This window comes from Phyllobates terribilis, unplaced genomic scaffold, assembly GCF_046119375.1.
Source record: "Phyllobates terribilis strain yellow unplaced genomic scaffold, ASM4611937v1 Scaffold_8__6_contigs__length_399053987, whole genome shotgun sequence".
NCBI lineage: Eukaryota > Metazoa > Chordata > Amphibia > Anura > Dendrobatidae > Phyllobates > Phyllobates terribilis.
This window is the reverse complement of record NW_027362768.1, coordinates 177,005,563-177,028,287: the sequence shown is the minus strand read 5'-3', so window position 1 is coordinate 177,028,287 and position 22,725 is coordinate 177,005,563. Positions and strand designations below refer to the sequence as shown.

General features: G+C 41.7%; 1 protein-coding gene across 2 annotated transcripts in view; it reads right to left on the bottom strand.

Moving 5' to 3' along the window:
• LEPR (leptin receptor) overlaps positions 1-22,725 on the bottom strand; it is an 80,392-nt gene that overhangs the window by 33,071 nt on the left and 24,596 nt on the right. For both annotated transcript variants that reach the window (XM_073643829.1, XM_073643830.1), the window contains exons 5-7: positions 15,306-15,481; positions 3,310-3,458; positions 2,281-2,425 (exon numbers count right to left, since the gene is read on the bottom strand). In XM_073643829.1, the coding sequence (XP_073499930.1) occupies positions 2,281-2,425; positions 3,310-3,458; positions 15,306-15,481 (470 nt within the window). The remainder of the gene's footprint in view (positions 1-2,280; positions 2,426-3,309; positions 3,459-15,305; positions 15,482-22,725) is intronic.

Below are 22,725 nucleotides of genomic sequence, written 5' to 3'. Positions count from 1 at the left end.
TATAGTAGTTATATTCTTGCACATAGGGGCAGTATTATAGTAGTTATATTCTTGTACATAGGGGCAGTATTATAGTAGTTATATTCTTGTACATAGGGGCAGTATTATAGTAGTTATATTCATGTACATAGGAGCAGTATTATAGTAGTTATATTCTTGCACATAGGGGCAGTATTATAGTAGTTATATTCTTGTACATAGGGGCAGTATTATAGTAGTTATATTCTTGTACATAGGACCAGTATTATAGTAGTTATATTCTTGTACATAGGAGCAGTATTATAGTAGTTATATTCTTGTACATAGGGGCAGTATTATAGTAGTTATATTCTTGTACATAGGAGCAGTATTATAGTAGTTATATTCTTGCACATAGGGGCAGTATTATAGTAGTTATATTCTTGTACATAGGGGCAGTATTATAGTAGTTATATTCTTGTACATAGGACCAGTATTATAGTAGTTATATTCTTGTACATAGGGGTAGTATTATAGTAGTTATATTCTTGTACATAGGGGCAGTATTATAGTAGTTATATTCATGTACATAGGAGCAGTATTATAGTAGTTATATTCTTGCACATAGGGGCAGTATTATAGTAGTTATATTCTTGTACATAGGGGCAGTATTATAGTAGTTATATTCTTGTACATAGGACCAGTATTATAGTAGTTATATTCTTGTACATAGGGGTAGTATTATAGTAGTTATATTCTTGTACATAGGGGCAGTATTATAGTAGTTATATTCTTGTACATAGGAGCAGTATTATAGTAGTTATATTCTTGTACATAGGGGCAGTATTATAGTAGTCATTTTCCTGTACATTGGAGCAGTATTATAGTAGTTATATTCTTGTACATAGGGACAGTATTATAGTAGTTATATTCTTGTACATAAGGGCAGTATTATAGTAGTTATATTCCTGTACATTGGAGCAGTATTATAGTAGTTATATTCTTGTACATAGGGACCATATTATAGTAGTTATATTCCTATACACAGGGACAGTATTAAAGTAGTTATATTCTTGTACATAGGGACAATATTATAGTAGTTATGTTCTTATACACAGGGACAGTATTGTAGTAGTTATATTCTTGTACATAGGGGGCAGTATTATAGTAGTTATATTCTTGCACATAGGAGTAGTATTATAGTAGTTATATTCTTGTACATAGGGGGCAGTATTATAGTAGTTATATTCTTGTACATAGGGGCAGTATTATAGTAGTTATATTCATGTACATAGGAGCAGTATTACAGTAGTTATATTCTTGTACATAGGAGCAGTATTATAGTAGTTATATTCTTGTACATAGGGGGCAGTATTATAGTAGTTATATTCTTGTACATAGGGGCAGTATTATAGTAGTTATATTCATGTACATAGGAGCAGTATTATAGTAGTTATATTCTTGCACATAGGGGCAGTATTATAGTAGTTATATTCTTGTACATAGGGGCAGTATTATAGTAGTTATATTCTTGTACATAGGACCAGTATTATAGTAGTTATATTCTTGTACATAGGGGTAGTATTATAGTAGTTATATTCTTGTACATAGGGGCAGTATTATAGTAGTTATATTCTTGTACATAGGAGCAGTATTATAGTAGTTATATTCTTGTACATAGGGGCAGTATTATAGTAGTCATTTTCCTGTACATTGGAGCAGTATTATAGTAGTTATATTCTTGTACATAGGGACAGTATTATAGTAGTTATATTCTTGTACATAAGGGCAGTATTATAGTAGTTATATTCCTGTACATTGGAGCAGTATTATAGTAGTTATATTCTTGTACATAGGGACTATATTATAGTAGTTATATTCCTATACACAGGGACAGTATTAAAGTAGTTATATTCTTGTACATAGGGACAATATTATAGTAGTTATGTTCTTATACACAGGGACAGTATTGTAGTAGTTATATTCTTGTACATAGGGGGCAGTATTATAGTAGTTATATTCTTGCACATAGGAGTAGTATTATAGTAGTTATATTCTTGTACATAGGGGGCAGTATTATAGTAGTTATATTCTTGTACATAGGGGCAGTATTATAGTAGTTATATTTTTATACACAGGGACAGAATTATAGTAGTTATATTCTTGTACATAGGAGGCAGTATTATGGTAGTTATATAGTATTATTGTAGACAAGTGGAGTGACAAACAGAATCAATTTTGTAGTTTTTCATTGAGTTCTTTTTTTATATCAAACATGGGAAGTGAGATTTCATGCAGTCACTTCTTTGTTACACAAGTTACCTTCAGATTTAAAGACCAGGGGAAGACTCCAGTTACTCCAAACACCAAGGTGAGGGAATCGTCTGCATCGCACCTCAAATACAAGTGGTGAGCAGGATTCTGGGACATCCAAGATGACATAGGTTTTCTCCACTAACACGTAAAACTGTAAAGATATGAAAAGTTATTTTTGGACAATTGCAAGAGCTGAAATTCATTTTTTATTTAATTAATGCATAAGATTTGAAACAATCTTATTGTACAAGAGACCCTCTAGAGCAGCAGCCAAACCTTAAGAATTTTGATTTTCAGTATTATTCTGCATTGTTGTAGACATTGCAGAGTCATAATAGGAAGTGCAGTCATATTGGTTATCACATTTTATAAAATTAGCTTTTCATCAGCAAGGGCAGACGGTCCATTCCAACAATTAAACACTTCCATATATTTTAATATTGAATAAGATCTTCATTTTTTTGTATACAGAGGGCCAAATCCTTTCCTGTTATGCTAAATTATATAATTCTGGCTGTTTGCAGTCACCACTAGGGGGAGTTTACTGCATACAGATTTGTACAGCTGGTATTGACGTCAATGAGATCTGTAAGGAAACCATATAGGGAGAGCTCCCTCTAGTGGAAGATGCATTCATCCAAAATGTTATTATTTTGCTTAGTTATGTAAGAAATAATCAGGAAAACAATCTATTTTTGTGTTGGAAAAAATTTGCTTTAAACTGCATGATCCAAACCAACTTTTGCCCAAAGACTACATATTAGAGGACCCGAGAACTTTCTGCTATCCCCTCTCCCATCTCTTCAACATTGTGCAGTATATACATTCCTCATTAGCAGAAGGTTCCATTGATTTACATTAGATAAATACATTATAAACCTTACAATTTGTCCTTTTCAGACTCTCATACATGACAGGCTTCTAATAATGAAGCCACTTATTACCCTCGGAGGTCAGTGATGGGGTCATAGTCTTAGTTAAGTTGTGTCTACATATTACTGGAGCCTGATCGTATAATGACATGCAGGTTTTTACCGGAGGTGAGATCTTCTCCGCTGTGCTCAGATAATGTTTCACTTGACACTGAAGCTTATGGGAAGTGGATGCAAAATTGGACCAGAGAACTTTTAACTTTCCATCACTGGTTATCTCTGTCCGAAGGTGACTTGGTGGATCTGGCATTACTGTGGAAAATAAGAATATGGTGATTGGTTTACAGGTGTCTAGGGGGCAGAAACTATCTATTCTATGAGTGGAATTACAATATACTAGGTGTTCTTCCCACTAGTGCCTTCCACTCGCTACAGTTTTCCAGTTTAAGGGCTCAGTCATGCCACCGTATTTATCGGACAAGTGCTATCCGATTCTTTGAGCTTTTGATGCTGCGATTTCACTCCAAAATCGGAAGCCACTTACTCATTAAAGTCTATGGGTGGCTGGAAAACATTGGAGTTCACTCAGATGTCATCTGAGTGCAGTCCGATTTGTGTGGACACAGACAACGGAGAAGATGGAGAAATTACATTCTCCATCTTCTCCGCATCTAGGCTGCAATACTCTCATGACATGAGAGAGAATCGAATCACAGTAGGCTGATACTCAAAACAAACTCGGAAGAGAGAATTATCGCTGAGTGAGCCCTAAGGCCACGTTCACACATTCAGTATTCGGTCAGTATTTTACATCAGTATTTGTAAGCCAAAATCAGGAGTGGAACAATCAGAGGAAAAGTATAATAGAAACAAGTCACCACTTCAGCATTTATCACCCACTCCTGGTTTTGGCTTACAAATACTGATGTAAAATACTGACTAAATACTGAACGTATGAATGTGGCCTAAGGTCACTGCCCCACTATCAGTATTCGGTCAGTATTTTTTCTCAGGAGTGGGAGCCAAAACCAGGAGTGGCCGATAAATGCAGAATTGGTGACTTGTTTCTATTATACATTTTCTCTGATTGTTCCTCTAATCCAGTCACCAATTCTGCATTTATCACCCACTCCTGGTTTTGGCTCCCACTCCTGAGAAAAAATACTGATCGAATACAGACTAAATACTGATAGTGGGACTGTAGCCTAAGGCTATGGCTACACGAATGGTTGATCATTTTCAAGTCATGGAAATCTCGTGCCTTTTCCATGATCATGATGCAGCCTGAATATTTCTCTATAGAAAAAGGTATCAAGAATCCTCTAAAAGTTAGCCAAAAATCCAGAACTCTTTGGGTATATGCACACAATGTCTTTTTCAGGCAAGTCTTTCTGAGCGTCGACACTTCAGGAAACATAAGCGTTTTTTTTCCAAAAGTTATTTTTTATCTCTTTTTTATGTTTTTGACCAGCCGTAGATTTTTTGAGCGTTATTACAAAATTTTATAGCATCATTTTTGCAGTTTTTTTTTTTTTACTTCATTCAGCAATGTAGAAACACCAAGCGTTTTTTCAAGCAAACATGCTCAATAAGGCTATGTGCCCACGCTGCGGAAATGAAGCAGAAATTTTCTGCTTCATTTCTGCAAGTCCTCTCCCGGATAAAAACATGCGGAATTCTGCACGCATTTATCCTGCGTTTATCGCGCGATTTCCACATGCGGAATTGCCTTGCGTTTTTTATTGCATTGCAAAGGCAATTCCACTTGCGGAAACGCAAAATTAATGGACATGCTGCGGATTTTTCCGCGCATCAAAAACGCTGCGGAAAAATCCGCAGCATGGGCATAGAACTTGCGCATTCCCCTTGAGGACCTGGGGGGCGGATTACATAGCGTTTCATAAGCGTTTACGCTGCGGAAATTCCGCAGCATATACGCTTGAAAAACGCTACGTGGGCACATACCCTAAGACACTTGGCTTCTTCCAGGCATCTGTTCCGCCTTCCCATTGGCTTGTATTGTAAAGTATAGAGTCTTCAGAGCAGAAAACTCCTGAACACTTGTCAAGTCACTTTCGTTTAACTATTTGGCGCCTTTGGAAACCTGAAGCGGTTTAAAGACTCTGAGACTGAAAACATGAACAGCGCGTCGTCTTTACATACCAATGTACTTTTGGTTTAGCGATTTGGAGATGGCATTTCACCTTTGGTGATCTGTTTTTGTTTCGGTCATTATACCAATGTACGTATTCATCCCTTTGAGCGTTTTGTTAGCGCTTTTTCAGGCGGATGTTGGAGCGGAATCTGCCTGAAAAATACGTCTTTTGCACAATCCCTTAGGCCAAGTTCCCTTGATGACTAATTTTCAGTGAGTTTTTTTACATGTTTTTTTCCTCTGGGGTTTTTATTTCTTTTTGGTATGTCAAGTTTTAGATATAACTACTTTGTTTCAGAAACTTCCTGTTTGTTGAGCTTTGATAAAACGTTATTGCTATAGTAATGTGAATTACATGCTTTTTTGTTGCTTTTCTATTGTGGGGAAAAGCAAAAAAAATACTTTATCTTTGGATTTTCCACATCTCCTTCAAGTCTATGGGGAATAAAATGCATAGTTTCTGCAAAAGAAATTGACATATTGCAGATTTCAAACTTATTCCGCAGGTCAGTTTCTGCAGAGTAAAATAACCACAGTGTGAGTGAGCTTTATATAAGTCCCATACACTTTCTGGAACTGCAATATTCTGCGTTTTTTGGCAAAAACATGCAAATGAAACGATGCACCAAATACTCATCGTGGGAACTTAGCCTCTGGTTTTACATCAGCTCAGCAATATTACGGCAAATCACAGGCAACCAAGTAGTCACTTAGACTCTAATCTTACGTTTTGATCCATGGTGGTCCAAGAGCAGACACTCACATCGACTGTTAAAATAAGGGGGTCTATAAGTCTAGTGGAGCATGGTGCCCCGACATTTCTATTCCTCCCTGCTAAGCTCATGCAGCGCATAGATTCATAGTACATAGACCATGTTCCCCATCCCATCTTTAAGCAATTAAAAGGGTCTTGGCACCTGGCCCCCACGAACATGCGGATGTCTCTGAAAACGCTCAGTACCCTTTAATCATTATATAAAGAAAAGTTCTAAAAAAAAAAAAAAAAAAATCAATGAAAAACTTCCTAATATATTTTTTGCTTTAATTATCGACCAACTTCAAGAGCCCTGCTTGACGCCACTGAATTGGATTTTTTTTTGTTTACAACTAGTGTTGAGCATTCCGATACTGAAATATCGGGTATCGGCCGATATTCGCGGTATCGGAATTCCGATACTTAATTCCGATACTTTTACAATATCGAATACCGGAATCGGAAGTTCCCATAATGCCTGCGCTCTGCAGTGTCTCTGAACGATGACAAGCTGGATGGCAGCACTCAGCTGAGATCCAGCCTGTCATCAGAATGCCATCCCAGCCTGGGAGCATTCTCCTGATTGTTTAAAAGCCGGCGCGCGGTAAAAAGCCGGCGGGCGGTAAAAAGCCGCCGGCTTTTAAACAATCACACAGCCCAATACTGTTTCCCCACAGCCTCCCACCCCGATCCCCCGCTCCCCTCGCCACCTTCCATCACGATCGTAAGTTAAGACCGGGCGGGGAGCGCAGCACCAAGGAGCGGGGAGCGAAGGACCCGGGCGGGGAAGCCGGCAGTGAAAAGACTTCACCGCCGGCTTTCCCGTTCTGTGCTGCGCTTTCCCGCCGGTTATTTCAAATGAACAGCTGAGGTATCAGGTGATGCTGATCAGCTGTTCATTTGAAGTCGCCGCGGTGCCCTCGGAGGGTTCATGTGAGTTCATGCTTGACTGCATTGCATGAACTCACATGAACTTTCCCACGGCCGCACAGGTCAGCCTCACCTCCCAGACCCGTCATGATTAGTGTGTGCGGGTGTCTGTGTGATGTCTGCGGGGGTGTGCGGGTGTCTGTGCGATGTCTGCGAGTGTGTGCGGGTGTGTGCGGTGTCTGTGCGATGTCTGCGGGTGTGTGCGTGCAGGCAGACATAGGCTGATGTGACACTACTACTCCCATCGGCCTATGTCTGTCCCCCGTCCACTCGTGCCAGCAGGATCAGCTCGATGGGAGCAGTAGTTCCCATCAGCCTGATCCTGCTATTTAAATTGCCCCATGGTCCCCAATAAATTTTAAATACATTTCATTGGTGGCCTGTGGTTGCCTACAATAAATTAGTTTATACATTACCTGTCCCCGCCGATCGCCACCTAAAATAAAGTAAAAAAAAAAAACTACACCTATACTCACCTAGACACCTAATTCCCCGAAGCCATCGATCTCCTGTAATAAAATATAAAATAATAAACCACAACCTTATCCGTACCCCTCCGTAGTAGTCCACGAGTGTCCCACGATGATCTCCAGTTTAGAGCAGCCACATAGAATGTGACCGCTCTGAACCGCTGCCGCCGCTAGAATGACGGGGTCGTAAAGCAGCCCCGTCATTGCATAAGCGGGTTCACCGGAGTTCAGGCAGCGCTGCTCCGGTTAGCTGCTTTACGGCCCTGCTGTATCGTGAGAAATTCCCACGGTACAGCAGTGCCGTAAAGGAGGTCTCCGGAGCTGCGCTGCCTGAATGCACTCCGGTGACCTCAGTCATTGGCTCCCGCTGCCGGGAGCGGACGTGTTCCCGGCAGCGTGAGCTTACAGCAGCCATGCACAGCTGTCACCATCTCCAGATGTGACAGCTGTGCATGGGAGATCAGCGCAGGAACGTGGACAGGTAACTATTTTTTTTTAGTAAACTAAGAATTAAATAAAATGGTGTGTTTTATTTCAAATAAATTATTTTTTTCTTGGTGTAGTGTGTGTTTTTTCTTTTTAACACTTTCTAGGTTAGTAATGGGGGTGTCTTATAGACACCCATCATTACTAACCTGGGCTTCATGGCAGCTGGCGCTGACATGAACCCCAGCCCTATTACCCCCTGCCACCGCACCAGGGCAGCGTGGAAGAGCGAGGCTAAGTGCCAGAGTTGGCGCATCCTATTGATGCGCCATTTCTGGGGCGGCTGACGGCTGGTGTTTCTAGCCTGGGAGGGGGTCAATATTCAAGGCACCCTTCCTGGGCTATTAATATCAGCCCCCAGCTGTCTGCCTAGCCTTTGCTAGCTATTAAAATAGTGGGGACCCCACGTCATTTTTTTGGAGGGGTCCCCCATTTTAATAGCTAGTAAAGGCTAGGTATTCAGCTGGGGGCTGATATTAGTAGTCTGGGAAGCTCCGTGGGTATTACCCCCTTCCCAGGCTGCAAACATCTGCCCCAGCCGTCTGCTTAACCTCCGCTAGAGACTAAAATTATGGGGGATCCCACGCAAATTTTTTTTTTAAATAAATCCTTTATTTTAACACTAAACGACATTTGAGGAGTTAATAAAGATGCAGTCCCTAAATTATTATTTATTTTTTAATAAATTTTTCCCAAAAATTTTGACGTGGGCTTTGCCATATTTTTGTATGCCAGCCAGGTACAGCATCCAGCTTCTATGAACGCGCCATTTTCCGGGGTGGCTGCGGACTGCAATTTACAGCGGGGGGGGGGGGCAGAAAGCTTGGGCCTCCCTGCGCTGCAGATTCCAGCCCCCAGCTGCCTAGTTGTACCTGGCTGGACACAAAAATAGGGAGAAGCCCCACATATTTTTTTTTTAAATTATTTCATGAAATTCATGAAATAATAAAGAAAAAAAGGGCTTCCCTATATTGTTGTGTCTGGCCAGGTACAAATAGGCAGCTGGTGGTTGGGGGCAGCCCGTTCCTGCCTGCTGTACCTGGCTGGACACAAATATAGTGCGAAGCCCCACGTCAATTTTTTTTTAATTATTTCAGGAAATTCATGAAATAATTAAAAAAAATTGATGTGGGGCTTCGCCCTATATTTGTGTCCAGCCAGGTACAGCAGGCAGGAACGGGCTGCCCCCAACCACCAGCTGCCTATTTGTACCTGGCCGGACACAACAATATAGGGAAGCCCTTTTTTTCTTAATTATTTCATGAATTTCATGAAATAATTAAAAAAAAAATACGTGGAGCTTCGCCCTATTTTTGTGTCCAGCCAGGTACAACTAGGCAGCTGGGGGCTGGAATCTGCAGCGCAGGGAGGCCCAAGCTTTCTGGGCCCCACCCGCTGCAAATTGCAGTCCGCAGCCGCCCCGGAAAATGGCGCGTTCATAGAAGCGCCATCTTCTGGCGCTGTACCCAACTCATCCAGGGCCCTGGTGCGGTGGCTCACTGGGTAATAAAGGGGTTAAGGCCAGCTTGGCATTATCAGCTGGCCCTAAGCCCGAAATTCATGGGGTCACGCCAATATTAGACATGACCACCATGAATTTCTAGTAAAGTATTTAAAAAAAACACAACACCCAGAATAAAGTCCTTTAATTGAAATAAAGACACAATTATTTATTGTTCTAAATTAAACTATACTTACCATCACGCCCATTCCAGCTGAAGCCAACGATCTCCTGCAATAAAAGAAAAATAATAAAGCAACCTCATCCTTACCTTGCCATGGATCCCACGACAGCTTCAGCTCTGCTACATCGAGATGACAGGCTGGACCGCAGCAGAATGATGCCATCCAGCCTGTCATCCCGCGGACACTGAGAAGCGCAGGCATGCTTGCGCTCCTCAGCGTCTCTCTGTGACGGCATCCAGATGAGCCGAGGTCATGTCCAATGAACTCGGCTCACCTCATGCACGTCACTGACAGCGTGGGAAAATTCTCACGCTGAAGCGCTGAGTGCAGGAGAATTCTCCCACGCTGTCAGTGACGTGCATGAGGTGAGCCGAGTTCATTGGACATGACCTCGGCTCATCTGGATGCCGTCACAGAGAGACGCTGAGGAGCACAAGCATGCTTGCGCTTCTCAGTGTCTGCGGGATGACAGGCTGGATGGCAGCGTTCTGCTGCGGTCCAGCCTGTCATCTCGATGTAGCAGAGCTGAAGCTGTCGTGGGAACCATGGAAAGGTAAGGATGATGTTGCTTTATTATTTTTCTTTTATTGCAGAAGACATTGGCTTCAGCTGGAATGGGTGTGACGGTAAGTATGGTTTAATTTAGAACAATAAAGAATTGTGTGTTTATTTCAATTAAAGGACTTTATTCTGGGTGTTTGTGTTTTTTTTTTTAACTTTAACTATGGGGTTAGTAATGGGGGTGTCTTATAGACGCCTCTCCATTACTAACCTGGGCTTGATGTCAGCTGGCATTATAAGCTGACATCAACCCCAACCCTATTACCCCACTGCCATCGCTACAGGGCAGTGGGAAGAGCGAGGCTAAGTGCCAGAATTGGCGCATCCTATGGATGCGCCATTTCTGGGGCGGCTGACGGCTGGTGTTTCTAGCCTGGGAGGGGGCCAATATTCATGGCTCCCTTCCTGGGCTATTAATATCAGCCCCCAGCTGTCTGCCTAGCCTTTGCTAGCTATTAAATTAGGGGGGACCCCACGTCATTTTTTTTGGGGGGGTCCCCCATTTTAATAGCTAGTAAAGGCTATGTATTCAGCTGGGGGCTGATATTAGTAGCCTGGGAAGCTCCGTGGGTATTACCCCCTTCCCAGGCTTCAAACATCTGCCCCAGCTGTCTGCTTAACCTCCGCTAGAGACTAAAATTAAGGGGAACCTCACGCCAATTTTTTTTAAAATAAATCCTTTATTTTAACACTAAATGACAACTACAGTAATCAACACTGTCACTGTACTTCATATATATGTGACTGACATGTTTATATCTATCTAATCTATGTGTGATGCTCTATTCTTTCTGTTATAAATTGTCGGGTACCGCTGCTGAATTGCCGGCCGGCTTTTTTAAAGAGACGGTGCATGAAAACACTATTATTTTTTTTAATAAATCCTTTACACTAAATGACAAGTACAGTAAGCAACACTGTCACTGTACTTCATATATATGTGACTGACATGTTTCTATCTATCTAATCTATGTGTGAAGCTCTATTCTTTCTGTTGAAAATTGTCGGGTACCGGTGTATGCGCTGATGAATTGCCGGCTTTTCGCATAGTACATTCTACATTATTCTTAGTTGTTTTACTTCATGTAGAATTAACCTACAAGGAAAGAAAGGGTTTATTTTCATTCCGATATTAGTGTCCCATTGACTTGCATTGGTTTCCGGTATCGGAATCGGCGATATCCGATACTTTTTGAGTATCGGTCCGATCCAATCCGATACGATATTTCCTGATATCGGAAGGTATCGCTCAACACTATTTACAACCAAAGACTAAAAAAACCATCAGAACAAACATCTCACAGCTGAGAGTTTGTTACATTTGTATCCAGAGTAGACAATCCTCTGTGAGCTAAACACAATGGCAGCACAAATCTTCCTTCCAAAATTGCCAATGGTCCAGATAAAAATGGGATGAATTTTGTAAACCCATAGCCAAAAGTGGGCATTTTGGGGGAGATCCCAGGTGTTCTCAGGGTGGGTCTTAAATGCCCTGAATTTCTATGGTTAAATTCACACATTGCATATTTTTTGCACATTTTTCCACAGTATATTTGCTGTATAATCTGCAAGTGTTACATTTGAATTACCCTGTGGATTTTGTTGTAGATTTCAATTTTTTTTACTACAAAGGTTTAAATCTGCACAAAGAATTGACATGATGTAAAGTTAAAAATCTGCACCGCAGTTCAATTTATGCACAGAAAATATTCACAAAGTGCAAAATGAGATTTATTGAAATCTCATCTAATTAGCTGGTACTATTACACTGTGAATTTTCTACATGCAAAATGTCACAGAAAATTTGCACCAAATATGCAACGTGTGAACTTAGGCCATGGCCCCACTATCAGTATTTGGTCAGTATTTGGTCAGTATTCGGTCAGTATTTTTTCTCAGACGTGGGAGCCAAAATCAGGTGAAGAACAAGCAGAGAAAAAATATAATAGAAACAAGTCACCAATTCTGCATTAATCACCCACTCCTGGTTTTGGCTTCCACTCCTGAGAAAAAATACTGACTGAATACTGATAGTGGGGCCGTGACCTTAGCCTAAATATTGGTAAGCATCCTCTACTGTCCTGGTAGTTTGTTCCAATGCGTCAGTGCAGGTATAATGTAGCAATCTGGGGTCCTTGCTGTTAAGCCCATAGAGGAAAGGCTTTGGCCACGTTCACACGTTCAGTATTTGTAAGCCAAAACCAGGAGTGGAACAATCACAGGAAAAGTATAAGTATGAGGCTGCGTTTTTCAAGCGTTTTTGCCGCTGAATTTCCATAGCGAAAACGCTTAAAAAACGCTTGGTAATACGTGCCCCATTGTCCCCAATGATAATCCGCATGTGCTGTGCACATGCTGCGGAACTTTCCGCAGCATGTCCATTAATTTTGCAGCGTAATTGCCGCCATTGACTTGCATTGAATCGCTTAATATCCGCATGACTACATGTGCACATGCGGATATTAAGCGATTAAATGTGCGGATGGTACCCGGGTCTGGAGAAGAGGAGACTCTCATCCAGACCCGGGTACCATAGTACCTGTAAAAAAAAGAATTTAAAATAAAAAAATATACATTATACTCACCTGCTGATGGCCCCCGGTTTCCTGTACGATGCGTCCTGGCTCTCCAGCGGCTCGCGATGGTGTAAAAGGACCTTCCATGACGTCATTTAGTCATGTGACAGGTCAAGCGACCACTGACTTCGGCGGTCGTGTGACCTGTCACATGACTAAATGACAGGTCACACGACCGCCGAAGTCAGCGGTCGCGTGACCTGTCACATGGCTAAATGACGTCATGGAAGGTCCCTTTACACCACCGCGAGCCGCCAGGGAGCCAGGACGCATCGTACAGGAGACCAGGGGCCATCAGGAGGTGAGTATAATGTTTTATTTTTACATTTTTACCATTTTTATTCTTTTTTTTTAACTATTAACTTGGTCACACTATATAAATCTATGCCGGTTGCATGGATTTATATAGTGTGACCAAGTTGTCAAGCACTTTTCCAAGTGATGCTAAAATCGCTTGGAAAAGCACTTGATAACCCGCATACAGAAATGCATGCAAAAACGCTTGACAAACGCTTCTACCTGGCAGGAAAAACGCATGTAAAATCCGCATACGTTTTTCCTGCCTGGGAGATGGAGAAAAAATCTGCAGCATTTCTGCATCGTGGACACTTAGCCTAAGAAGTATATCACTCCTGTATTTATCACCCACTCCTGGTTTTGGCTTACAAATGCTGATGTAAAATACTGACCAAATACTGAACGTGTTTTTGATGTTGCAGATTTTCTGCACTCATTAAGTAAAATAGGTTACTTACATTTTGTCAAAAATACGCAGCGTAAAAACCTCATCGTGGAAATGTAGCCTAATGTAACAAACCCTAAACTGTGAGACGTATCAGATCTGTACTGTTTTTCATCCAAGATTGTTCTCAGCAATCAGAATATGAAAACGATGAATAATTAAAACACCAAGTCTATTTGAAAGTTGTAGGAAGTTTTATTATAGAAAATTGGTATTTCTATAAATCTCTTTTACATCGTGTTCACTTTGTTATTTTATGGAATTAAATGGCTATCGCGGCTTTATTGCTTCAGCTCTGCAATCCAGCACCCATTAACTTACGAAGTGGGTGACAGATGATGTGACAGGTGCACAATATCGCTTCGCTTACACCACTCCGTTACAGTAAATAAGTGATCGGAGCTTTACATCGAGCACTGACACGGTTATCGATCTGCGGCCAGTAGGTGAGATATGAGAGCCAAGCTCCTCCAGGTAATAACTCATTACATGAAGCCCATTAGGATTCCAGGGAAGTGTCTGTCCACGAGGTTGGACAGTCTGGAGGGACAGCGGCAATTATCACTAATGATAATATTTATCAAAGTCTGGAGGAAAGAACACCAGGAATGAAGACGACAACACAATTACCAGGAATGTAATTTCTACATCACCAAAGGCCAAGAAGGTGCAAATTCTTGTATCGCTGAAGGTCGTCGTCAGCCCATTAAGTTGTTATTTTTCTCATTAATAAGAACTTAAGAAATAGATAACAAATAGATACATTGATAAATAGATATGAGAGATCGATATAAGAGATATAAGATGGATGGATGATATATATTTTTTAGATAGATTAGATAGATAATTTATGTGTGGGAAAAATTGCAGATATCTGAATGAAGCTTTAGGGCTCGTGCAGACGTCCGTGGATCTCAGTCCGATCACGAACCCCAATGCACGGACTGGCAGCGGATCTCCTGACCTGAGCATGACAGCCTCATAGAAATTTATGAAGCTGTCATGCCCTAGTAGGGAACCCACAGCTAGTCTGTGCATCCATGGTGGGACAGAGATCCACAATGTCTACAAGAGCCCTAAGGCTGTTTTTAAGGCTGTGTGCACATGTTGTGTTTTTGCTGCTTTTTTTCAGTGCAGATTTGTAACAATAGATAAGAGCAAAGTGAAAGAGAATCCTGAAGTCTCTTGCACATGTTGCTTATTTGTGACTTGCAGATTTGGTGAAGATTTATATCTGAAGCATGTCAATTCTTTCTGCGTTTTTGATGCAGATTTCACTCTTACTAATAAGTGGGGAAAATCTGCCCCAAAAACTCAAGTAAAAAATGCAGCAAAAACTTGCGTTTTTGCCGCTGAATTTTTATTGCCAAGAGATGCAGAAATTTCTGCACCGAATACTTAATGTGTGCACATACCCTACCCTACATGACTTTTACATTTGTAGGCTTTGTCCCAGGAGAGACATATCTGATTGAAAAGGTTAGGGCCTCATCAGAAAAAGGTCGCAATGACTTGACTGGTGGGCTCTCATTAATTGTAATTAGATAGATTTTGCTGATATACGTAGTTCTGATCTTTGCTGGTACACTGACTAATGGAACAATACTTTTAGCAAATACTGTAGAAATCTATACACGCTCAGTGATTAATTCCGAATGTAACTCCTTTAAAATAAGTAATAAACCCATGAACATGCAGCATTAGTAACTGGTATGTTATTATGTGACTCCAGTTACCATTTTTCTATATAGAGCCCTCTGAAAATGTATAATTTCTCGGGTTTGTGAAGTGTCACTTACTAATGGTCGCAGCTCGGAGGAGCACAGGAGGGTAGTACAGAGATGTGACAGGACCGACAATTTCCATCCACAGGGTATAGGACTCATTGTATGCGGCAGGAGAGATGCGGCACTCGCACCGCTCATGTCTGTGGCATCTGCAATCAGCTTCCATTTTGTCTTCATCCTTGTCATTCCTACATAAATGTAAAGGAAATTTCTGAACGATCTATACCCCAGGAGACAATCCATCAAAAGCGAGTGTGATTAGAGAGACGTCACAACAGCTACCATATAACGGCACTTACATATGAGCCTCATTAACATAAGCGACAGCTTCATGAACCCCCCACCTCACCCTCATCCTGTGCAATAAGAATCACTTTAAGCACAGAGCTAAATATAAGCAAATTGTGTGTTAAACTCTATTCACATCCAAAGCTGCGTTTAAATTTCTGCTGCATTCCTGTTAGCACTCAGGTTTCTGGATACTTCTAATTTGATCTCAGTTTAGTGCCTGCACAGAACCGGTGAATTCTAAGTTAAAGAGATGAGTAAATCATAATTTATACTCCAGTTGCAACCCAAGCTGCATTTAGAGTTCTACTGCTTTTCCTACAGTTTTCAGGCTGCAGGATATTTGCTTCAAGATCTAAATGGTTATTTATGTTTTATAAAATGATAACATCACTGGGATATGCAATCACTTTATGATTGATGAGGGTCTCACCTCTGGGACCCCCACCCCACCAATCCTGAAAGTGAAGAATTTGCAGCATTGACTGATCCCTGCTAAACGTCCTGGTGTTTCCCAGCACAGCAGAGCAGCTCTGGATCACTGGATCTGGGAGTAATATAAGTAAATTATGTTCTACTAGATGGTGGCCCGATTCTAATGCATCGGGTATTCTAGAATATGTATGCGGCCAACCGGGCGCGACTAAGCAGCGAAGCAGTGTTTAAATGGGTTGTGCACTACTTCAAATTAACTTCACAATGTATCCCCTCGGTGCCCCTAATGAATTTTGTCATTACGTCATGTTGTCAATACTGCTTGTGACAACATCACTGACGACGCACAGCCAGCAAATAATTCTCCCGGCTGCAGCGGGCTCTTGCTTCCGCTTACATCGCGACTATTTGCGGCTGCAGCCAGGGGTCTGCTGTTCCGCGTAGCACAGTGAATGACGGGCTGTGGCCGGGCTTATCCTCCATCGTGTCACACCCAGCGGAAGCAAGAGCCAGCTTCAGGCGGGGGTACATGCTGCCTGTGCGCGGTCACCCGAGTATAAGCCGAGACCCATAATTTTTCAACCAAAAAAAAAGGGACAATTTATTGACTTGAGGATAAGCCTAGGGTGGGAAATGCAGCACCTACTGTTAAATTTCCATATGCTGGTATGTATGCCTTCCTCATTCTGTAATTGTGGTTTGTATGGCTCCGTCATTCCCCTAATCCTGGTTTGTATGGCTGACTTATCTTGGATTGTACGGCTTCCTCATCCTAGCTTGTATGGCCCCCTTATCCTGGTTTTGTATGACCTACTCATTCCCCCATCTCCACAGCACAGTTTAAAAACTAAACCCTAATACTCACCTTGTTTCCTTTTCTCTTCTCCAGCGCTGTCTGCTCTGTTTTCAGCAGCTCCTCGTAGGATGTGAGGCACAGCACGCGCTCTCAGATACTGCCGTGATTTGCTGCTGTGTGTAGATTCAGTCCTTTCCACGCCGGGACTAAGTGCGTGGAGAGGCACAAATCTGCATTCAGTTTAGTAGCACATGCTGCAGATGACGCTATGAAGATTTAAGAATGATACAATGAATACACAGAATTTTCTGTGTAAAATAATACTTTATTATTAAATATTATTGCTTATAGAACTTAATACAACTGAACAAAATTAGTAAACAGATGATCGAAATATATAAACTATTCCATGAATATCTAACTATATTTTAAAATAAATCATCGGACAAAAGAAGTACGACCCTAGAATATATTTCTTAACAATATCAACCTAAAATATTTTTGTACACAATATTTTTGGTGAATACTTTTGGACTATCTGTAAGCAACTTTCCTTGTAAATGGGTATCCAAAACTTGCACCTTGACATTGGATCTCATTTTAACTCTTGAAAATGCAACATAGAGTTGTCCATGATCAAAAACGGGCTCCGGTAAATATATGCCAACACGGTGTAGAGTTTGACCTTGTGACTTGTTTATTGTCATGGCAAATGCTGGTTTTACTGGAAACTGTCGACGTCGAAGCCTAAATGGAAGACCGGTGTCTGAAGGACATAAATCAATGCGTGGAATGAACACTTCGTCTCCTTTTGCAGATCCAGTGATCACTCTTGATTTAATTATGTGCGAATGGAGTCCAGTAACAATAAGGCGAGTTCCATTACATAGATCATTTTTTGTATTTAGATTCCGCAGCAACATTACGATTGCTCCAACTTTAAGTTGTAGTCTGTGGGATGGCATTCCTGATGGCGTAACACTATTTAAAAATTCAACTGGATAATGCTCTCATTCATCTTCATTGTCTACATCCACCGAATCATCACTTTTGTACAATTTGTACTCTCCAGGCATTCTATCCATCACACGGGAATTTAGCAGAGCTACGTCATCGTTCTTGGGACAGAGAATTGCATAGGAAGAGGCCCTCTCAACACTGCTTTGGTCGTTCACATCAATTTCAACACGTTGTCCAAAAACATCACTTACGATGCAGTCAGTGCACAACATGTCTTTTGGTATTTCAATAATGTCTTCTCCGAGGTTATATTCATTGGTAAGTTCACCATTACCAAGTTTAAGAAGCCAGTTGCTGTACTGTGGGTTAGAAGATCGCATGTTGTTAATTAGTTGGAGTTTATTAAACTCTTTCCAAAGGTCAGACATTTTTAAGGTGGACTCGATAATATTTGTTCTTGTTCCATTTGGTACAACTGGAAGGCATTGCCTAAAATCTCCGCCAAGGACAAAAACTTTACCTCCATAAGAAATTTCATTTTTTTCTGCAACATTTGTAGTCATAACTTCACGCAGAAGTCTGTCAATTAAGCTCAAAGCATATTTGGGTGCCATGGTGCACTCATCAAGTATCAAAAGATTTGCACTGTTTAACTTTTTTCCTGCAAATGTGTCTTGTTTGATTCGGGAAACGGAGATTTCATTGACTGGAACTGGTATCCCAAAGAGTGAATGCATAGTGCGGACTCCTCGTAAAAGGTTTGCTGCAATACCTGTTGTAGCCGCTGGCAATACGACTTTTCTCAACCCTCTAACGTGACGCATTAAAACTTCATAGAGGTATGTTTTACTGCTGCCTCCAGGACCGTCAATAAAGAAACATTTTGGCGTTGGATCGGCTTGGTTTTCTACAGCGCTCACAATAGTGTCATATGCAATCCGTTGTTGTTGATTTAAGGAGTTTTTCTTCTCTGTTGCCAACAATAATTCATAAGCTTCGTCATACTCTTGAGTTTGTGGAACTTGACTTGCAGGCTGTGGCAAATTAAAGTCCGAAAACATTTTTCCATGCAGTAGTAGGACATTTTGGACATCTTGCATGGCTTAAGATTCTCAATTTTGACAATTTCCACTTTTGTTGTGAAGACGTAAGCAGTAATCTTCAATTATATGTTCTTTGAAATTTGTCCAAAGTTGAGCCGGATTTGTAGGCGGTCCAAAGACACAAATGTAGGCAAACAATTCACGAAGTTTCTTAGGCATATGTAGGATAACTGCGTCTTCTAAAGTAAGTGTTCACCTAGTATCATCCAATAGAAGTCCTAAAGCCAAAGCTGCAGCTTTAAATGTATGGTGCAATACTCCATTAACTGTTTTCAAATCTTCGTAACTTCTAGCTCCTTTGACATGCAGTACTAACAGCCGAAGGCAATATGTTTCTTGATCCTTGACACTAACAGTATACATGCGTCCAATTATTCTGCTAAGTCCTCGTTGTCTTGGCTTCCAAGTTTTATTCCAAACATAATGCTCTGTAATCTCTCGATACAAATACTGCCTTGCGTTTTCGTCACGTTGGTTCAGCAAAAACCATTCCATTAATGTTGATGTTGTGCTTAAAGTTTTTGAGACATCTTCGACTTGAGCATTTTCAAAGAAATAAAGCTGCTGTTGATTTCGTAAATGAATAGCTAAACGTATAATGGCATGGGACTGTGAATGCATTGGAAACGCAAATATTCTCCAAGCAGCTTCTGCAGCACTGACATATCTTGAGTCAACAAAACGTGATGATTCATTGTGATTGACTGTTTTCTGTTGTATTTCGACGTTAGCTTTGTCATGCCCCTTGTAGATGTACTTGAAAAGATATTTAACACTTTTTATTGAAGCGCAGATTTCAACGTTGATGTGACAGTTGTAGCGTTTTCATAAGTACGGGTTGTATGGAACTATCCATGAGTTATTTATAATCTTTTTGTTGTGTACAATGTTATCAATCAGTTGTCGCCGGTAGGATGTGTAGCCATCCAAATCTTTAACAGTGTGCTGTTTCAACTGCTTTGGAAACCCTTTTGTACACTTTCTGTTTTCCATGCATGGACTTTTTGGATTTGCTACACCGCATGGGCCATGAACCATATTACAGATTACAATATTATACAATTCAGGATACTTTTCTTGGTTAGGAATTACAGCCCACACTATGTTGTCAATTTCGTCCTCCGAGCGAAACTTGGAATCCGCGTCTAAAATAATTAGTATATGCGCATGTGGGAGACCTCGTTTCTGAAACTCTATGACGTGTACCATTGCTACGACTGTTCCAAAAAGCCAATTTTTGATGTCTTTAAAAAGGCTGCTGAGTTTTAGTCGAAATACGTGTGCAACTAAGTCCGGCCTGTTTTCAACTTGCTGCCAGGGTTGTAGATTTTCGGTAATTTCCGGCCATTTAGGATTACAGGTCATTGTTAAAAAAATGTCAGGTCTTCCATACTTTGTTACTATTGCCATTGCATCTTGATAACGCTGTTGCATGTTGCGGGGTCTACCTTCAAACGACGACGGGAGAATGACTGTTTTTCCAATTGGAATTCCTTTTTGAATGGATTGTTTTTGCAAATGTTCTTGAAGAATGCAGTAGTCTTCAACTTTAAGTTGTTTTTGGTTAATTCGTATGAAATTGAGCCAATTAGCTTCAATTTTAACGTATGCGTCGACTAAGTACTGTTGTGTCAGTTTCCCACCGTTTAAAATAGGATTGAAGTAATTTCGGACAGACAGAAGAAAACTGTAGTACTGTAGTTGTGTAATTCTTCTTGAAGTTCCTTGCTGGTGTAGGTTTTCATGCCACCCTTGATCACCGCTTGGAAAGAATAGCGGATACAGAAGAGCATCAAGGTTGCTGTGCAAAATGCTCATTCGTTGTGTTTTAGGAACGAAAGTGTTGTTTTTGTCTGGCTTAAGATGGACTAATATATCCCTTTGAAAAGGAAGCTCTCCATCATCGTTTTGAAAAACAACTGCGACCTCACTTACACGTGGTTTGTTGTAACATCGGGGATCTTGTTGACGTTCTTGTTTAATGGCCATGATAATAGAAGGCATTTCTGTCCCATTTTGTATAGCTCTCTGTTCCTCCTCAGCTTCGACGTCTTTTAGCATGCGATATGCGGCAGCAAATGGTCTGATTGTTTGTAAATGTACGGCAATTAGGTTCATCAATTCTGCATTACACTTTTCATTTTCTTTCAGGTTCATCCTTTGTTCTGTAGCCTCATTTGGATCAAAGATGTATAATTGTGCAAATTTTGGAGGTTGTACTAGTTCTGGGTGAAGTGTTCCAGTGCGGTGGTAGATCTGGCCATGAATTTTAAAACAATACGGTCCGAATCCAGGGGGCGGTGCAATGTTGGCACCAAATGAAGCAAACGCATGAGAACTGTTGATACTTCTGATATTTTCCATAAAATTTCTACTGTGTTCATGCGTTCCTTTCATCAACTGCTCAAACAGATCTGAGTAGTGACGTCTTGGTAGCATAACTTTTCCTTTTTGGCACCATTGAGTAAACTGATTGTCAGATGGTTTTTCCTCAATGAAATTCAGAGAGTCGCATTTAGAACAAACTACATTCATATTCCCACAGTAGTGTTGAATAATTATAGTTTAATTGTCTGTTACGTAACGTGCAAGTTGTTGAATGTTCTGCTGGGTTTGCCTTAGTTGGTAGAGCATTCGTTTTTGATAAATTTGGCGATCGTGTTGTTCTCGGTTTGTCCTGGATTTTGGAGATTCATTCAGCCGACATTGTCTATGGGATTCCGCATCGTGTTCCTGTCTAGCTGCAGTGTGCTGCGGTGTTTCCCGTTCCCGACGTTGTCTGTGAGATTCCGCATCCTGGGCTTGTCTGGCGGCAGTGTGTTGTGGTGTCTCCTGTTTCCGACGTTGTCTATGAGATTCCACATCCTGGGCTTGTCTGGCGCCAGTGTGTTGTGGTGTCTCTTGTTCCCGACGTTGTCTGTGAGATTCTGCATCCTGGGCTTGTCTGGCGGCAGTGTGCTGTGGTGTCTCCTGTTCCCGACATTTTCTGTGAGATTCCGCATCCTGGGCTTGTCTGCCGGCAGTGTGTTGTGGTGTCTCCTGTTCCCGAAATTTTCTGTGAGCTTCCGCATCCTGGGCTTGTCTGCCGGCAGTGTGTCGTGGTGTCTCCTGTTTCCGCAGTTTTCTGTGAGCTTCCGCTTCCTGGGCTTGTCTGCGGGCAGTGTGTTGTGGTGTCTCCTGTTCCCGGCGTTTTTGGTGAGATTCCGCATCCTGGGCTTGTCTGGCGGCAGTGTGTTGCGGTGTCTCCTGTTCCCGGCATTTTTGTTGAGATTCCGCATCCTTGGCTTGTCTGGCGGCAGTGTGTTGCGGTGTCTCCTGTTCCCGGCGTTTTTGGTGAGATTCCGCATCGTGGGCTTGTCTGGCGGCAGTGTGTTGTGGTGTCTCCTTTTTCCGGCGTTTTTGGTGTGATTCCGCATCCTGGGCTTGTCTGGCGGCAGTGTGTTGTGGTGTCTCCTGTTTCCGGTGTTTTTGGTGAGCTTCCGCATCCTGGGCTTGTCTGGCGGCAGTGTGTTGCGGTGTCTCCTGTTCCCGGCGTTTTTGGTGAGCTTCCGCATCCTGGGCTTGTCTGGCGGCAGTGTGTTGCGGTGTCTCCTGTTCCCGGCGTTTTTGGTGAGATTCCGCATCCTGGGCTTGTCTGGCGGCAGTGTGTTGCGGTGTCTCCTGTTCCCGGCTTTTTGGTGAGATTCCGCATCCTGGGCTTGTCTGGCGGCAGTGTGTTGCAGTGTCTCCTGTTCCCGGCGTTTTTGGTGAGATTCGGCATCCTGGGCTTGTCTGGTGGCAGTGTGTTGCGGTGTCTCCTTTTTCCGGCGTTTTTGGTGAGATTCCGCATCCTGGGCTTGTCTGGCAGCAG